General features: G+C 40.3%; 1 protein-coding gene across 1 annotated transcript in view; it reads left to right on the forward strand.

Annotated features, from left to right (window-relative positions):
• CCDC88C (coiled-coil domain containing 88C) overlaps positions 1 to 15,441 on the forward strand; it is a 96,426-nt gene extending 80,985 nt beyond the window's left edge. The window contains exons 22-30 of the mRNA XM_061997981.1: positions 1,001 to 1,187; positions 1,408 to 1,553; positions 2,968 to 3,057; positions 3,866 to 4,107; positions 7,856 to 8,038; positions 8,412 to 8,480; positions 9,253 to 9,321; positions 10,508 to 10,809; positions 13,163 to 15,441. Of these exons, the coding sequence (XP_061853965.1) occupies positions 1,001 to 1,187; positions 1,408 to 1,553; positions 2,968 to 3,057; positions 3,866 to 4,107; positions 7,856 to 8,038; positions 8,412 to 8,480; positions 9,253 to 9,321; positions 10,508 to 10,809; positions 13,163 to 14,176 (2,302 nt within the window). The 3' untranslated portion in view covers positions 14,177 to 15,441. The remainder of the gene's footprint in view (positions 1 to 1,000; positions 1,188 to 1,407; positions 1,554 to 2,967; positions 3,058 to 3,865; positions 4,108 to 7,855; positions 8,039 to 8,411; positions 8,481 to 9,252; positions 9,322 to 10,507; positions 10,810 to 13,162) is intronic.
• Positions 15,442 to 18,429: the final 2,988 nt, after the last annotated feature.

The raw sequence follows: 18,429 nt of genomic DNA on the forward strand, positions 1-18,429 counted from the left end.
GATTCTTGTTAGTAAAAGTAGGCTTAGTGATTCATACAATCCCTGGGTAACTGTTAACTTGTGTCAAAACCCCTTTTGTGAGCTAGTATCAGAACTCTACATAATGCAGCAGTAAATCATACCCTCCCCTCCACCTGTATCCTTGCTGGGGCTCTCTCCATTATAACTGTGCCACTGATCATATTACAAAAACATTTTCAGAAATAGTTTGGTACAAATAAGAGGCCGTAGTGATATCAAGTTAAAGCAATATCAGGTTGAATCATATTTTAAAATCACCTGTTAAGTTCAGTCACAAAAGCTTCATATGCTTTCCCAATTGTGATGTGCTTCAGCACACTGCAGAGCTCTGCAAAGGAGATTTTCTCAGGCTTGCCGTGTTCCACTCGGTTTCTCTAGGGACAAAGGAAGATGTTGTGAAATGTTGATTGCAGTGCTGACAGAGCAAAAGGCTCAGCTGATCTGCCAGCAGACCAAGAACTTAATATTTTTTTATTTATCTCTATTTTGTTTTATGCCTTCATTATTTATAGACATTTTTAGCTTCACCAAAATTTATCAAAGAATGTCATGGTATCACCTTACAACATTACAGTGTTTCACAGTTCAGGACACTTAATGCTCACACTTCATGCATCAGGAAAAAATTCCATGAGTGTTCTTTATTTATGCCAAATAGAGCTGCCTTTATATCCAAATGCTCTTAAATACAGTATATCTCAAATTGTTGGTGTGGTTTTTACACATTGAGGAAACAGCAGTTTTATATTTCATCTGTTTTCCTTTCAGGTCTTTTGTAGGTTTGAAATATTTTGTAATGCTATTACTACTTTGTTAATAAAATTTTATTACATGCTTAGAATAAAAATATCTTTATGACTTAGTCTTTGGAACTTAATGTTTCATTTAGTGACAGCTGCACACTGTAGGTATGGTCTTTGAATGTGAGATACGTTCTATAAAATGTCCTTGGTAAGCCTGCTGGCTTCTTTGTGTTTAGGGTGAATTTCTTGCACAACCAACTAAAGACAGAGTATGAAGGGCTGCATTCACACACTAAAGAGCTGAAAACTTCCTTGAACAACTCCCAGTTGGAACTGAATCGTTGGCAGGCTCGCTATGATGAGCTGAAAGAGCAGCACCAGTCTATGGATATCTCTCTGACCAAGCTGGATAACCACTGTGAGGTCAGTAACTATAGGCAGGCATACTGCTGGGTTCCGATTTGATCTAACATTCATTGTGTGAAGTTATACTGCATATAGAAGGTCAAGCTATGTGGTCATAACAACACTCCGATACACTTTGAAGTTTATCAGTTCGCATCCTACATTGTGTTAGTTTGATTATGGTGCACTTCCAGGGAAACCAGATGCAGAGAAGAGATTAATCTGTCTTTTTTAACAGCTGCTGTCACGTCTAAAGGGAAATCTGGAAGAAGAAAACCATCATCTCCTAGGTCAGATTCAGATGCTGAGCCAACAGAATCAGATGTTACTGGAGCAGAACATGGAAAACAAGGAGCAGTATCACGAAGAACAGAAACAATACATGTAAGAAACTAGAGATTTTAACTATGAAACTTAAAAATGTCATCTAGACAAACAGGGAATATAAACAATCTATCAGGGTTAGGACAGGCAGGAGAATGATAGGTCCACTTGATCTGAGCAGATATCTGCCTGGAAAAAGGCAGGGGGAGATTCATATAATAGGGAGAAACTACAACATTTCTTCACACTCTCTTAATGCAAAGGAAACACCTGCACAAGCACAGCTGTCTTCAAATAATACAGATGAATGCATGTGGAAAGCTTAATGATAAAAGATGGAATACCGAACCCAATGGTACTTTCTGCAAAGCTTGGAAAACATGTGAGTTGCAAGAAAAATTGTCTTTCAAGATAAATTTTAAGTTTAGATTCTTGAAGAAGAGCAAACATTCATACTGCCCTGATTCTCGGCATTTGCATTATAAGGAATTCTTCCTTTGTTTTTAAGGGTTCAAGTGTCAACATACATGACTGCATCCCCATGCAGAGGTGACATGCTTAAGTGACATACCTTCTTTAAACATACTGTACATTTAGAAAGAATCTCATTCTCATTGCAGTGAATTTCACTTTTATGTGTGAAAGAAGGAAGAAAAGTGTTCTTAGTCCCAAGAATTCTAATCTTAAGCACCTCAAGATGATCTGGGATTAACTGACTTGTATTTCAGTACTGCATTTTATGGTTGAAATGTTAGAAATTTTTTTGCTGAAATTGGCTGAATACAATTCAAATGTACTCTAAGCATATTTATCCAGGTGTCTGACAGTTCTGTGGTGAAGGTACATTAGATTACTACTTGAATGAAAAAAGATTGGCTAACATCCACTGTGCAGGTTAATAAAATATTGAGGGGAAAAAAAGTAGTAAGATTACATGGCACTGAAAGTGTTTTGACCCTGCTCACAGGAGACGGAAGTAGACCAAAGTAGTCTTCAAAAGATCAAATGTTATTTATTTCTCTAGTTACAACAGAGTGAGTAGAACAGGAATAAAATTATCTAGTTATCATGCCAACAAAAAATCCAAACTATGTCGAGAACTTAACCCTTGAGTGATTGTCAGTGATCTGTGAATGAGACTAAACAATCAGCAGACAGATTTTCAAAAAACAAAATAAGATTAATCTTAACGCCTACTAAACATACTCTGCCTGAGTTATTAGTGAGTAATCTAGCACCAATCTATTGTTGTTGTTTCACACATATTGCTCAAAATTCACCCATCAGCAGGTTTGGTAGTTTTTTTGCATTTGTCCTCTCTAAACAGAGAGTGAATGTGCTCCGGAGGATTTCGAAGACTATGAGATTGGAAGATATTTCGTTCTCTTTTCTCTCTTGGTGGTATTTGGTCTTCAATTTTTTTATATGCTTAATTTCATACAGATGGTTTAGAATGTGCTTTTACCTCTCACAGTGATAAATTGAATGCCTTAAGAAGACACAAGGAAAAACTTGAAGAGAAGATAATGGATCAGTACAAGTTTTATGATCCTACTCCAAAAAAGTAAGTCCCATACGTGTTCAGTTCTGCTGTTGTACAGATTTGTGAGAGTGAGAAAGGGCTCCCCATAACTAGATATAAATTTCACCTGAAAAAAAGGACAGTGTTATCTCCATTCTCACTCTGGAAGCTATTTCCTGAAGTAGCCAGTTGTTACAGTAGGCTCTGTTAATACAGAGCACAGTACCTCACATTGGGCTTTCTATTTTAACACTGTTATCAGAAATAGTTGGAAAATAGCCACTTTGCCGTGATGAATGTTGTCATGTTCCTAGCAGGGAGGACAGGACCTCCAATATAGCAATTAAGCGGCAGTAGGAGCTTCCAGAGCTGCTCTTTTAAAAGATATACACAGTCCATTGGAGAGAAAGGAATTAAAGTTATATTAAGAACAACAGCAGAGAGACAAGATAATCCTACCACACGTAGTTGTGATTTATAGCATTAACAAAGAGAGCGGTCAATCTTTAGTAGTTTTCATTTCTTTCCTTTTCAGTCTGTTCCTGTAGTAGAGCCTTTCACACTGTTAAAATGTCTTACATGGGTCCGTATGTGTAGGATAGATTTTCAGCTGAGGGAATGGTTGTCTTTCTCAGATTTCTCATACTGAAGAGGTATTTCTGTAAAATGATTTTGGCTTTGGGAGAGAAATGGATCTCAAGCTCTGTGAAATTCATGCTGCATCTTTCCAACCAATTCATCACAGTAAACAAATAAGAATGTAGGATGGCTTTAGCACAGCTGTAAACTTCTTCAGGGACTATTTCTTGTAGCATTTTATGAATCACATTCACAAAACTTGCTTTATCAGGAAAAACCACTGGATTGGAGCCAGAGCCTTAGTCAAACTAATAAAGCCAAAGAAGGATACTACAAGGGAGCGGTTGAAACCAGCAGCAGAAAGCCCTCCATGGCATCCAGAAACCCCAGAGACAGTAAGCTCTCCATCTGCCTCCCAAAAACTGAAACATCAACAAGAGGCTCAGGATAATACCTCTCAAGGGTCAAACTCTATGGAAGAGAGAGAGAACTCTGGGAGTTCTTCAAACAAAGGTAAGGAATGGCCAGCCTAAATTCATGGACTGAACAGTATTTGTTAAAAATCATTTTAAACCATTTTGTATATAGGATATGTTAATACTCTATCACGTCTGTGTTTCATAGCACTTTTTAAAGTAAACTATAAGACTTAGTAAGCAAAAAAAACCCTAAACTAAAAAGCTGAGTAAACTACAAGGTGGGGTAGTTTTTTTTTGATTTGGCTTTAGTTGGGTTTGTTGCTTTTATCTACTAGCTGTCGGGTCAGGTTTTCTTATATAGCTTCTTGGTTTGCCTGAATGTGTTGCATACTACTCAATAAGTTGTTGAAAATATTTTGTTTACTGGGTTCTACAGCAAAGTAGTTTAAAGTTGAATAATACAATAGTATGGTTCATTAGCTCCTATTCCTCAAATGGGTGATAGCTGGTTTTACAGCCACTGCCAGGAGATGGCACACATGCAAAAGAAATAACATAGAACATTCTAATGTATTGTAATTATTTTAGAGGATGATACCGTGTTTTGACTTTAAGAAATTCTTGATTTGATTCAATATGAAATGCTGAAATGATTTTTTGAATACTCTAAGGCAAATGTAAGAAGGATAGAATAATTTCTTTTCTGTTTAGTTCATACAGTAAATCAGATGTTCCTAATTCTGGGAAATTTAAAGGACGCTCCTCAAAATAGATCTTTATTAAAGGTTCCAAGCTTTGCTTATTCTATTGAGATCACTTCTGTCAGCTGCTCTATATAGATTGCTGTCCTCCAGGAATACTTTTCAAGAAGCAGTTTTAAAATTAATCTTTAAATAATAATTTCTATCTTCCCACTGGGGAGTGTGGGAAGCAGAAGGGGAGCAGATAAGGAGAGTAAAACTGTTGTTCTAAACTACTGCAAGTGTCTTGTCTGGCTCAAGTTCTGATTCTTTGATGTCATTGAGTAAAACAAAAATGCATTTTTCAGATCATCCAAGAGATGTTAAGTGTTTAACGTGGATCCAAAGTTCAGCCTGGGCATTTGGGCTTGGGTTTCCGCAGAACAAGGCCCTCATGGAGATAACAGTGTGTCTGAGGCTTTATTCTTTTTGATGTTGTGTGAATGCTTATGTTGAGGTGATGAGTTCATATTGAGATCATGAATATCAATATTAGAGCTTAGAAGACTTAACATGCACACCTATTTAATTTTACTTTAGTGAGTAAAGTAATTTTGTATGATCTGACAGTAATTTCTTAATAGACTTACTTATATCTTATGTATATGCCTTAATCTGTGCATAAATCCAAGTCAGATTAGCTGTCATTAACGATGCATAAATCAGTCCTCCAAATACATGTGTTAGTTTGTGTTTAGCCTTTTTTGTTTTTACTGGTTGTGTAGTCTGTAATCTGTTTTAAGACACTTGAAGTTTTATTTACAAGGAGTTTTTTATCTTTTTTTTTTTCTTTTTCTTTTTGGGATACCTGGGTGATAACAATTTAGCTGCACAGCGCAAAAAGATTGCCTTTTTGAGAAGGAAAATCAAGGATAAAGAAAAGTTTCCTAAGTCTCCATCGAATCATCAGTCTCTCTCTAATCGCCTCCGGTTCTGGTCTTCTTCCGACATCCCATCTTCTCCTAACGAACCTCTGTCTTCCCCGGAATTGGGAAATTTCTAACACCTTCTCTTTAGCATTTATCTCCATTTATTACTGACAAATATCTATAAACAATACAAAAAATCCCACATGAATAAAAGAACACACACCTTGATAGAAACACTCAGCATGTCCTTACAGTACTCTAAACGCAAGCACAGATTAGTGACCACGGAGTAAAGTTTTCCTGTAGAAGATGAATCACTATTGCACGCTGGATCATTCTTCAATGCAGCACATTTTTAGGGGGACCTCATGGCATACAGTTTGCGTATGTATATTGGCTGTGGTGCATGTTATAAGTAAGTGAAGTTCCTTACGGGCTTCAATATTTTCTTTCAATCACGTATTTGCATCGTGTCCAGTTGAAGTGTGGAACTGATTTGCTGTTGCTACGCTTTCTACAATGTTGTCCTGCTAAAGTACAAATCTAATATTTAAGCAGTCTCAAATCCTGGAGATTTTTCCTAGTATTCTGTGCCACCTAAATGCTAAAAATGGCAGATTTTTAACATCTTAGTCTATCTTGGAATATAGAGTGAAAGCTACTGGGGAAGTTATTCTCTGAGGTGTCTTGATGTTTGCATTCAAACCTGCTGTTTAGCAAGGTTTTACACTTCCAGCTATGAAAATTCATCTTGCACTGAGCTAAAGTTTCCATTTCTACTGCCTCAGTTTTGAAATTTTTTTTTTTGGAAGGAGAAAGTTCTCTTAAGGTTGAGAATAACCTCCTGCATAGATCCATCACCCAGAATTCTTAGTGCCCAGTAGTCATGACCTGGTGGCTTCTGAAATGGAAATGTGAGTGCAGTGCCAGTTCTGTGTTAGAAGTTTATGCAGCATGGGAAATTGGCTGCAGAGGCCATCTCATCTCGCTTCTGACTTTGAGAATTCGCTCTTTGGGGCTCAACGAGGACACTGACACAGCAGTCTGTTGCTGCTCATTTTGGGATTTGCAGAGATCAGTTGCCTTCAGGGCAATTAATAATTCTGGCATCTATGGAAAGTGTTAAGTGCATCTGCAAAGTCAATTAGAAATACAGATTTTCATGCCAAGCTTTAGCCAGTAATTGTGCTGCTTGCGTGCCGTAAGGTTCGGCTCTGAGAGAAAGTGTCAGCCCTGTGCTATGGAGCCCACTCAGAATGTGGGAGAAAACTGTGTTTCTGAAGTCAGCTTTCAGGAGTTGCCCAAGATGGCAGTGATTTGATCCATTTCTGTAATAAAACTTTGCTGCTGCTCTGTGCTTTCAGCTGTCAGTTCGTTGTCTCTGCTTGACCGCTGTGCTCTGCTATGTTTGCAGCATTTAGTTATTACTAGTTAAGCAAGTGCTTCAAAGGAACTAGAATCTTTTCTCTCGTTAGGGGTGTTTCCTATATTAAATTCTTTAAATTTTATTTTGTTCTACGTGTGTCTTAAAGCATTACATTCATATTACAAGAAATGAATGAACCTACCTCATCATTAGGGAAGATGTCTTCAGCTTTCTGAATCTAAATGATATTCTAGCAGGTAGTTGTTGTTGTTCTCATGCAAAGATCCCAGGAACTCCCCTTAAAAATCATTGCAGCAGTTCAGCATAGGAGCAGCAGAGCTCCCCCCTTGTAGAGACTGAGCTTTTACCCCACAGCAAAGGTCTGAAGCTGAAAGCAACTATCTTGTACAGATCATGCTAGGTAGTTTCCAAATCAGCATTATTTCTCTCTGAGTAAGAGCATGACTACTGTCACTCTTTCGTTATTCTATTACCAAAGTGCTCATAAAATGTACCTGCCAGGAATAATGTTATGGGAATTTCACACCTCACTTATCTTCTCTGCATTCATGTCTTTGCTCCTTTTCTTTCTCTTTTCACAGTAATTGTTGCATGTATAATATCAGCCCTCCCACTGGCACTAAACAGCCCTTGTCACTCCTACATTTTCTGAGAGCGCACATGATTGAGAAACTGGTGGCAGAAATTTCCTATCCAACACTGAACCGTTTATGGAAAAGCTTGCAAAACTAGAGCCTATGTTGTGCAGTTTCTTTGTGCCTGCTTGTCACGTTTGTATAGGCAGATGAATACAAATCTAATGTTATCTTTCATTGACTCATAGGTATTTACCTCTTTCTTCATCAGGGCTAATGGACCTAAAGCAAAAGAGGAATCCCCATAATGGAGGCAGCAATGATAACGTTGAAATCTCAGGAGACTCTGCAGCAAAACACAGCTGTGTGGAACTGGGTCCCAGGACTTACTCGACCTCAGCAATTCATCTGCACACCTCCACTCCCATCTCCAGGCCCCAGAGCAGACCAAAAGGTGTGTGGTGCATGTGATACAGCAGCTGTTAGTAGCCTGGCTACCTCATAGGTCCTACTTGAGTGAAACATGGCTTCTAACTGGCATTCAAGTACAGTGACTGAACACTAGTATTTTCATTTCTACTTCACCTGCTTAGTGGATTAATTGATCAAATACAGGTTTCCTCACTCTTGTAATATCATCAGCTTGACAGACCACATATGGATGTCAGTTCTCTCATGATTCCCTGCCCAGTGTTTCATATGTTCCAATGTTGTCTCAATGAAAGTCTTTTGATCACTTAAGGGTTCTGCACTACTATAAAGCATTTGAGACTGACTAGAAGGATTAACCTTCCTATGTTTAATATTGCCTTTTGTGTTCCTTTCAGGCTATAATTCTGAAGATAATCTATGTGAACAGTCCTCCGAGGTAGAGTTTGTAAGCACCAGACAGCATGGTAAGCTTGTAGCATATGCAAATTCTCTAAACCACTAAGTTAAGACTTGTCTCGTTGCATCCATTTGGACTATCTGGGAGCATTTTAGTTAAACTGACATGATAGAGCGAGATGTAGTAATGCAATGCCATTTTGGGAATGTGGGTCCAAGTACTTCTATGTTTTTTATTGACATGCCTTTAATGGACATATTCTCAAAATCTACACTGACATTGTTGCCTTGTCCCAGCAACAGGCTTTTTAATGTGTGTTCTAGAGATTTGTTGCTGGTTTTTTTGGGCAGTATTCAATTTCTTCCTTAAGGGAATGAATTAGCAATAAAAGAAACAATTGGGGTGGGAGTGTGGATGCATGGCAGGAGCACCGATGCGGCCCCAGCACTGTCTGCTTGGAGGTTTGTGGAAGACTTGATTTGCTGGTGATAGCCCCTTCCAAAGAAACAAACTGAGGAAGAGGCAAGAACTTACTGTTAACTTTCAGCATTCACGTTACTTTGTTTAGTTGCTGTAAAAGCAAAATTCAGAACTTATTCTTTTGTGAAAAAAAAAAAGGGAGAAAAACAAGATTTACTCTGAATAACTTGACTTGAAAAATGAAAATGATTTCTACTCTATCCAGTTTTTTGATATCCTGTGGGTATTACATTGTTAATGTTTTCAAAGTGACTTAGTTACACAGATTCTATTTTCAGAAAGCAGACTGTAGCCAAGTATTTTAGAGAATCAGAGGAACTTAAGGTCTGTTTGTTCAATGCTTGTTTTGTGTTTTTCAGTGTCCAGGCCAAACAGTTTAGAGAGCAGCAGAAATACATCCAGCAGTAGTTCACCTCTCAATTTGAAAGGTAATGGTTTTACAGCAGACTTCTGACAAACACGGGAAGTGAAATTCCATGAAACTGTGTGCAAGATGCCATTTTCCTTCTGATTAAATTTGAAGACTGTTGTTTTGAAATTGTAATGATTATGCAATCTGGACATGGCTGTCTTGGGAATCAGACTGCTGGCAAGAAGTATTTTTCTAAGATTGATTCTGGCAAAGGGTAGCTTTTACGGCAGGCAGTCTAGTTTGGCTTAAGTCTGACTGGCATCCTATTGTGGGAAGCATCAGGCCAATCTTAGACAACTTTTACACAACAGGTCTCTGCTGTTCTTACTCTGTACACAGCTTGTGTACGGAATCAATGTGTTCTAGAGATTCACTTTTGATGACATTGTGCATCCTTGAAGGGATGTGAGGAGATCTGGCACTGGAAAAATCCACTTTCTGCTTTCCCACTGCCTGGTTCTGACTCTCAGATCTCACAGACTGTGAGATCTGCTAGTGGCACAGAGATGGTAAAAAGACCCCCTTACTATCTTGTGTTATTCCTCATCTTTGGACAAGTAGTTGAGCTTGTTTAACACGGGGCTCAAAGTATGTACTGTAAGATGTTTACTAGTCCTGTTTTTTTTAGTTATGACTACTGTGAGTTCTGTGGGAGAGGAAGGTAAGGTAAAAAATGCCACCCAGGCTGTATGGAAGTGGCCCTGAATAAATGTTTTATACAAGGAAGGGCTGCGGGAACTGGGACTGTTTAGAAAAGAGGAGACTGAGGGGAGACATTATTAACATTTATAAATACCTAAATGGTGGCTGTCAGGAGATTGGGACATCCCTTTTTTCTGTTGTATCTAGCAACAGGACAAGGGGTAATGGGATGAAGCTGGAACACAAAAAGTTCCATTTAAACATAAGAAAAAACTATTTCCCTGTTCAGGTGAGGGAGCCCTGGCACAGGCTGCCCAGAGGGGTTGTGGAGTCTCCTTCCTTGGAGGTCAAGACCCACCTGGACACGTTCCTATGCGACCTGATCTAGGTGAACCTGCTTCTGCAGGGGGGTTGGACTAGATGATCTCTAAAGGTCCCTTCCAACCCCTGCCATTCTATGGTTCTGTGATTGTATGAATGATAAAGTTCCTATCTTAGTGAGAAATCTATGGAAATGAGGGTAGAACTGTGCCTTTAATGATGTTGATGCTTCTCCTCAGGTTCCTTAGATCATATTCATGGTAGAACTGAGAGTCTCAGCAGTGAAGACATGGTGCCAAGCAGAGAGGCACCAGCCTTGTTCCGAGACACCTATCCCTTTCACGCCGCTTCTGCCATCTTAAGCCCTGGCAGCAGGCATGAGTCATCCTCCCACAGGAATGGTTTGGCCTCCTATGATATACCTCAGAAGAGCACTCCATCCCAAGCTTACGCGGGCAGACAACGATCTGCCTCACCTGGCAGTGAGATGGTAACTTTGGAAGAGTTCCTGGAAGAGAGCAACAGGCTGTCCCCACCAAGTGTAAGTAAATAGAGCTAGATAACCCATCTCAGATGTCAAAAAAACATTCAAAGCTTATTTAGGGGGAATAAGTACGTAGGGAAACAAAGAAAGACAAGAGATCGTTGTTCATGCATGTGGAACTTGCAGAGAACTATCAACTTGCAAAATGAATGAAACAGTTGGAAAAATTAAGCAAGATTAACTTCCTCACAGCACTCTGCTGATATATTTTGGTGTATCAGCCAGCATTCACTGCAAGTACTGCCTGTTGGACTGATGGGGCTTTCTAATATCAAACACTTCGTGGTCACGGTTTCATATTGTATCATCAGTTTTCAGCTCCAGGTGTCTTTGTATCTGACCTGATAAGCTTTGATTCTGTGCAATTTTGTCGTCAAATCTGTAGTGAAGAACTGAAGCCGAACAGTAGGTTTCTAAGGAAGTGCAAAATATGCAGTTGTTAAAACCACTAGTGCATTTGAGAGACAATATTGTTCTTGCCAAAGGAAGCTCTTGGTGCTGCACTTCTGTGTGCTGCCTGGCACTGTTCTGTTCGTTCAATGACTGCAAGACTCTGCTGCACGCACAAGTGCTTTGTCAGAAATGCAGTGTTTGTTTTCTAGATAGCATTTGTGTTTTACTGCTCAGACATGCTGTACAGTAGTGAGGTGGTGCAGTATTGAGTATGTTAATGTCTTGAGAACAATTGATAGTGTAAATGAACAGATGTTTCTGTCTCCCGAGTGCCTTGGAAACAGTATTGAAATCAATGGAGCTGTGCCATTTTATGGCACCAGTATAGTCTGGCCCTTGAATTTTCAGAGCAATATTTAAACATATCTCCTGTACCCTTGTTATCCTAAATATAATTCTGAACTTTTTGAAATGTTTAAAATTTGAGGGATTTAATTCTTTTTTGTCTGTAACTACCTGACCATGTCTCCAGTTTCATTCTCTCTGTCACCCTTGTTCCTTTTCAGTGTCGGCACAGTTTAAATGAGAGTGAAATGATTTCATTGCACCAATTTCTGTTAGAAGCTGATGCACTGTATCTCTCTTGCTACTCCCTATGTCCTTCCCTCCGTCAGGAACCTTCGCAGTCACTCAAATCCATCCTCAGTCACTGACGTCCCAGCACCATGAGGCACAGAACAGGCAGGGGAAAGAGGAAATCTACGTCACTGTGTATCCCCAGGGTATCTGTTGTTCTTGCTGTGAAGGCAACAGCTCCCAACTTACCACAGCTCTTGCTAGCATATTAACACCTACAGAACCATATTGTAACTCTTGGCTGTTATTTTAAAGGCTGCCCAGCCACTTGCATTAATTGCTTATGAAGTTTGCAGCATTTGTTCATAGACGTGTGTGAATTTGGAGGACTGGGCATTCAGTAAGGTTGATGTGCATGACAGCAGTTGAAAGGGAAGTTAAAAATAATTCCAACACTTTAACATTTAGCTGAGCGTAGAAATCTTCCTGCTGCCCTGTTGTCACTGATGGTGTTCAGTTCTAGCAAATGAGTTTTGTGACTGGAAGAAACGTTTGGAACACTAGTGAAATGAATATATTAAACTTTAACTGGAGAAGTGCAGAGAAATACTCTCCACAAGCTTGTTTCCGCATGTTTTCTGTGAAGACAACATGTCTCTTAACTATTCTGAGCATGTCTTATACTAGTAGTCCAATGGCAGCTGATGAAATATCACCATTTTTTGGTTGCATGTGCTATCCTCATGGAATATCCGTTGTGTGTTTTCTTTTACTGCCAGGCTAATTGTCTGACTGGAAATTTTGAGTTTAATTGTTGGTGAGCAATAATTTCTCCTTTTCTGTAATGATTTTTTTGGTATGTTTTGTTACATTGTACATGCAGTATATTGACTGGAAGAAGTGAGAGGAAGCAATGGAGATGGAATGCTAGCACATTCCCCATGGCATTCTCTCCTCTTATGTCGCTTAAGTTACAATAGAGGATTATCCAGATCAAGTGTGCTCTGGAATATGACAGACCATCACTGATATTTGTGATGCTACAGGCTGTCATTAATATGATACTGATGTCACAGTGGCAATGGTTGATGAGAAAGGAAGCAAAAGAGCTGCTGCTAAGGTTGCAAGGTAGAATTTTTAAAATTTAAGACAATTAATCTGGCAAACAAGGCTGCCATGATCTGATGATGAAGAGCATGTTACTCCTTGATTTGGAGTTATAAGCATTTATACCTAATGTTTCCTCACTTGAACTATAAAGTGTTATTGTATTTGGGTTGAATTAAGTGGGAAGGAAGGTTACCTGAACACAAAGCTCTGCATGACTCTTTAAACAAGAATGTTGTTATTAATGTGGCATGTGCATATTTTCTCACACCAGGACACCTCCAGTAACAGAGATGACTTGCTCAGTGATTGTTTTAGGAAAGCAAGTGAGCCTTCAGCTGCTGGGAACCTGCTGATCCAGCCATTCAGAAAGGAGGCTGCTAAGATGCCCACTAGCCTTGTTGGTCCAACTGTAAAGATGACCATTGCCAATGAAGAAGGAAGAACAGCTAAGCCTGGAAATTACATGAAGCCAAACCTCAGACAAGTTGAACCTGAGTCTCCGGCAAACTCTCAGGGGTCCCTTAAGCTTCCTCACACCCCACAGCACCAGCCTGCCAGTGGAATACGGCAGATGGCACAGCCCCAGCAGCCTGGAACCGCAAGCAGGAGGAGCACATCCCTGAGCAGGGCGTTTAGCTTGGCCTCTGCAGACCTTCTCAGAGCCACCGGCCCGGACACACACAGACAGGAGAGCCCTCAGAGGTCAGCAGCAGACCTACGTGGGGGCAAGGATGCTGTCAGTCAGACCCTTAGGCCTTCCATGCCAACAGGCTCCCAGGCAACCGTAAGAGAGAGGCCACAGTCTGCAAAGGTGTCGGGCTCCTTGCCAGGTGTCGATTCCCGCTGCCGGCAGCTTGATGCTCGGCGCCTTTCCTTGGCCCCGTCAAAGGATGAGAGGCCACTCTCCTTCCACCAGTTCTCTGCCTCACCCACTTCATCCACCAGCAATCTAAATGTACAGCAACAGGAGTACATTAACCCTGGGCAACACTACTCACCTGCATCACATACTCTCTCTAAAGTCAAACCCAAGCCAGCCCCTCGTACCGGGGAGGTGGCCACGGTGGCCCCTGCCAGAGCAGTTTCCAGCAGCACTGAGGGAAATGTTTCCCTAGGACAGGGCCAGGGTAATGCCCTACTTGCCAGGTGCCAGGGTAAGCTACCAGAAGGCAGTACTGTTGCTGTGGAGGAGCCCGTGAGAGGAAGCAGCTCTAACAGCACTACTGGGTCTCCAGACTCCCAGGGGGATCAGCAGACGGTTTGGTATGAGTATGGGTGTGTCTAACCTGTGGGGATGTGTTTGGCATTGCCACCTCTGGGTAGCATTTGTGTAGACACTGTGCCAGGTCTTAAAAGGCATCGTCTGTGTGCTGCTCTGCTTGTTCTCTGGGTACTGTTTTCTAGTTGGACAAAGTACATAACAAGAAGCAAAACCCCAGCCCTTCTTTTCTGACTGCTGTGCCGAAATCGAAGTGGAAGCCTGACCTAATCTCACAGCAGGCTTGATACCCAATTCTCACAGGTGCTGAGTGTTCCCCACTTCATGAAAAGTTTAACAGGGTACTCTGTTATTGCTGCATTGTGTGTCCCTTCTACTAGGATAAAAGAAGAGTTTCATAGGTCATGTGTATGTGCTGAGCTCAGCCCCACCGTTGGTAAATAACCATACTGAAAAGGTCATGTAAAAGTCAAATTTCTACCCCAAAGACAGAACCAGACACTTGTCTTAAGTAGCTTAAAGAGAAAGCTGAAGAGCAAAAGTGTGTGGCTTTAGCCATGGATCTGTTAAAATCAGTTGTTATTGCCACAGCCACATTTTAATGGAGGTAACATATATACTTCTAAGGTCACATCTTAACCTTCCCCACTGGGCCTGTGTAAACACAGAGAGGCCAGTGTAATTATTCCACTGCCTTCACTGTAGCTGCAGCTCAGTGGATCCTTGACTCTACAAGCCAAGTGGTGCTGCCTTTTGAAACTTGTTTTATCTTTTTTACAAACACTGGAACTAATGCAGCCTTTCAGGGTAGAGGCCATTTTAGTTGGAAAGGTGGCATCTCATGTACAAAAGTGTCTTGTAAGTATGTGTATAAGAAGCTGAAGTATTGTATAGGAATGCTGTGTAAATTATATCATTACATCCGTGTGTGCATGACAGCCCACATCCTAAGCAATATGTGGGATTTTGTCTCTTAGAAATGTTTGTTTATGTCTCCAAGAACTTTGCCCAGTATAGAAAGCAAAATAATTTTGTATACATGTGAAAGAAATATACTTTTAAAAATCTATTTATGTGCAAAGACGTTCTTTGCATGTTTCTGTCCAGAGTGTCACCAGCTGCTTATGTATATATGATCAAGTGTGTATCTTTAATTCTATTTCATGTTTGTAAAGTTGTTTTTCTTGCAATAGACTAAATCCTTAAACAAAAAACCAACTTGTTTTGCTCACTGATTTAATCTAGTAAAAGCTGGAACTGATTCAACTGAGGATGTTTTTGTTATCTAGTATGTAGTAATCCCATTCTGGAAACTACAGAATTGTTTATAATAAAGATTAAAATAGATGGGATGTCATACTTATATTTTTTTCTTCTGAAAAGAAACAACCCAGTTCATGGTTCAGGATGGAGATCTGTGTGCAATGCTGTTGTGTAAGCCTCAGTATTGACTTGCATCTCTGTGTGGCAGAGTTGTATTTGATTTTACAATGTTGCCACAAAAGTCATATCAGAGATCTTTCCATTTGTTTGTGTTCTTCTTACTGAAGAATTTAGGAGGATAGATCATGCAAATTAAGTGACTTCCAGATCCCTATAGAATCAGACCATTAGAATTTTATACTTCTCTGATCCCTTAAGACCATGCCAAACATGCTCTCAATTTCAACCAAACTTGCATCTTGTACAGTGTTTCGTGATGAACACTCAGGATATCTTACAGAAGTGAGAAATTTTTCATCTCTAAACATGAAGAGAGTGGCAAAAGAATTTCCTGACTTCTCTGCTATTTTAATTGCTAACTGTAGTTTTGCAACAATTTTTAAATTATGTACTATACAGCAATTTCAGAACATACTGTTTTTGGCAAACTGAAATTCTTCTTCCAGAAACATTCCCTCTCAATATTGATTCTTGTCCAGCTCACAGAAAATTAAAGACTGGTGTTTCTCCCTTGTTTCAACTCCTTTTGGGAGTCATGTCATTGATTGCCCTGGAGGTTAGACTGCTGAGGAATTGATCTGTGAGTTGTCAGTTACTGTAGATCAGCTTTTGCTATAAATACCTGCCTTCCTTAGACCTTAATTATCATTTTATAAGTTACTTACAGCGACTTGGTTCTAGTGAATTTGGATAAAAATGTGCTTAATACTTGCATAGTACCTTTCAAATATAGGATAATTTTAAATACAGATGTTAAGATGAAAGAGCTGTTGAAGCACACAAGGCTGTGGTGCTTAGGCTTTCCTGAGAACATCAAGGAGACTTTTGGTAGAGCCTGTCTGCTGGATTCATTATTTTCAAGTCTTCTTTGCCTAAGCACTGTGGCTTCCAGGTTGGCATCAGGTAAGAAGGTGGATGGGAGAACAAGGCCTGCCTGACAGTAAGGCACTACTACTATCTGCCTTTCTGAGGTGCCCAGAGCAGTCATTGGTAGGATAAATTGGTGTTTGGGTCTGTCAAAGCAAACATGGGAGAGAGAGCAGTTGTGTTTAGAGAGAAAATCATCAGCAACTCCTCCTGCCATGGTGCTGGTGGAGCTGGTTCATGAGAGGGCACAGGAGCTGCCAGGAGGGGTTTTTCTGTGAGGGAAAAGTGGAGTGGGTAGAGCTGCCAGAACATTTCAGGTTTCTCGGTTCTTTCAAAGAATGGAAGGGAAGCGGTGATGAAGTGGCAGCTGTCTCAATTTGCTCAACTTTGAAAGCTACTGAGACCTGCTGTGCATGGGCAGAGGGCCAGGCCCAGCTATCGGGAGTGCTGGCAGCAAGAGCGGGAAAGGAGATCTCTCTGCAGGAGTCTTAGTCTTCAGCACACTGGCTTTTCCCATGGCAAAGGGCTGTAGGGTGCTGATGTTCCTGATCTAAGAGGGAAGCATGTGTTCTCTGAAGTTTGCTAATTACAAACAATGCCTAGTGCTGTGAATGGTTTTGGATGTAATATTTCAAGTAACGTTCAGTAATGGAGTACCTTGGTCTGTATAGGTGGCTCATTAAGGGGATCCCATCTCAAGGAGACAGCTAAGTTGCCCTGGGTCTCTGACAAAGCTGGGGGGGTTCTGCCTTTGGCAACACCCACTGTCTGCAACATGCTCAAACTCTGAACTCAGTGAAGCTATTCAACATGAGGAAACAAATTTTGCCGAAATTGCATGCGCTACATGACAGTGGCATTCGCTTGAAGTAAAAGAAGTGGCTGTTGTGGAAATTCCTTCTAGGAAGTCCTGTGCTATGCAGTGACAGTATCTCCTTACCAAGAAATCTGAAGCCCAGGTCGTTTACAGAGACTATGTCATGGAAACCTTTTTCCTGTTAGGTATTCTTCAGCTGTTCCTCATACTTGGGAGCCGATCATGAAGTGAACAGACCTTTTTTAACTTCAGTTAGTTGAGTTCAGAACATAAAATCTCCAGAAGAATAATTTAAAAATAAGATTTACTTATTTCAGTAACAAGGGAAGTTCCAAGTGTAAGTGGATTTTGAAAATAGCTAGTACTTAGCTTGAAAAATGATGCATGAAGGAACACCATATGGTTGGGAATTACTTTAGATCATCCAGATGTTTGATGGTGTATTAGTTCACCAAAGGTAAATGGCTCCGAGACAGAACATGGAAGAAACGCTCCATAAATCTTTTCATGTGAAATGACTACAGCCTAGATGTTAAATGGATGTGAAGAGATCAACACAGGTTTGGTTTTCTTTGTTAAACAATGATCTCAGCTGTGCTTGAGAGTATTTCATTTGAGGTTCTGCATTTTTACATGAAGTGTGGAAGGGCAGTGAGGCAGATTCAGATGTTCGAGGCAAGGTGGAGGACTTGGGAATGTTTTTACAAATCACTAGTACCAGGGAGAATTAACCTGACATAACAGTGCAGAATGAAATAGTTCAGTTACTAAAAATAGCAGATTAAGTTATTGTTATGAAGTATTGCTAGACTGAAGAAATAGACTAGGCTGTGAAGGTCTATCTTGAAAGCTGGTACTAGAAACTGCCATAAGATCTAAGAGAATGGCATCAGATGGAAAGTGTTGGGGAAAGACTTATTTGAGAGTACTGCTAGGAGTTTAAGGTGATTGGGAGAAGCTGTGGCAAATCTGGCAAAACTAAATGATGCTTTTCCAGTCACAAGCATTTCCTCAAAAGTATGAAGAGAACAGTAGACAACCAAGATGCTGTTTAAAAGTTGCTCAAATGGGAAAGTCCTTAGAAAACTAACTTGGGTCCTGAAGACAGTGATATGTGAGTTGAAGTGAGACACAAAGTTGAAGTTAGTTCAGATTTGGAGGATTGTGAAGAATCTCATTAGAGTGTGTCATG

Source organism: Colius striatus, chromosome 6, assembly GCF_028858725.1.
Source record: "Colius striatus isolate bColStr4 chromosome 6, bColStr4.1.hap1, whole genome shotgun sequence".
In the NCBI taxonomy this organism is placed as follows: domain Eukaryota; kingdom Metazoa; phylum Chordata; class Aves; order Coliiformes; family Coliidae; genus Colius; species Colius striatus.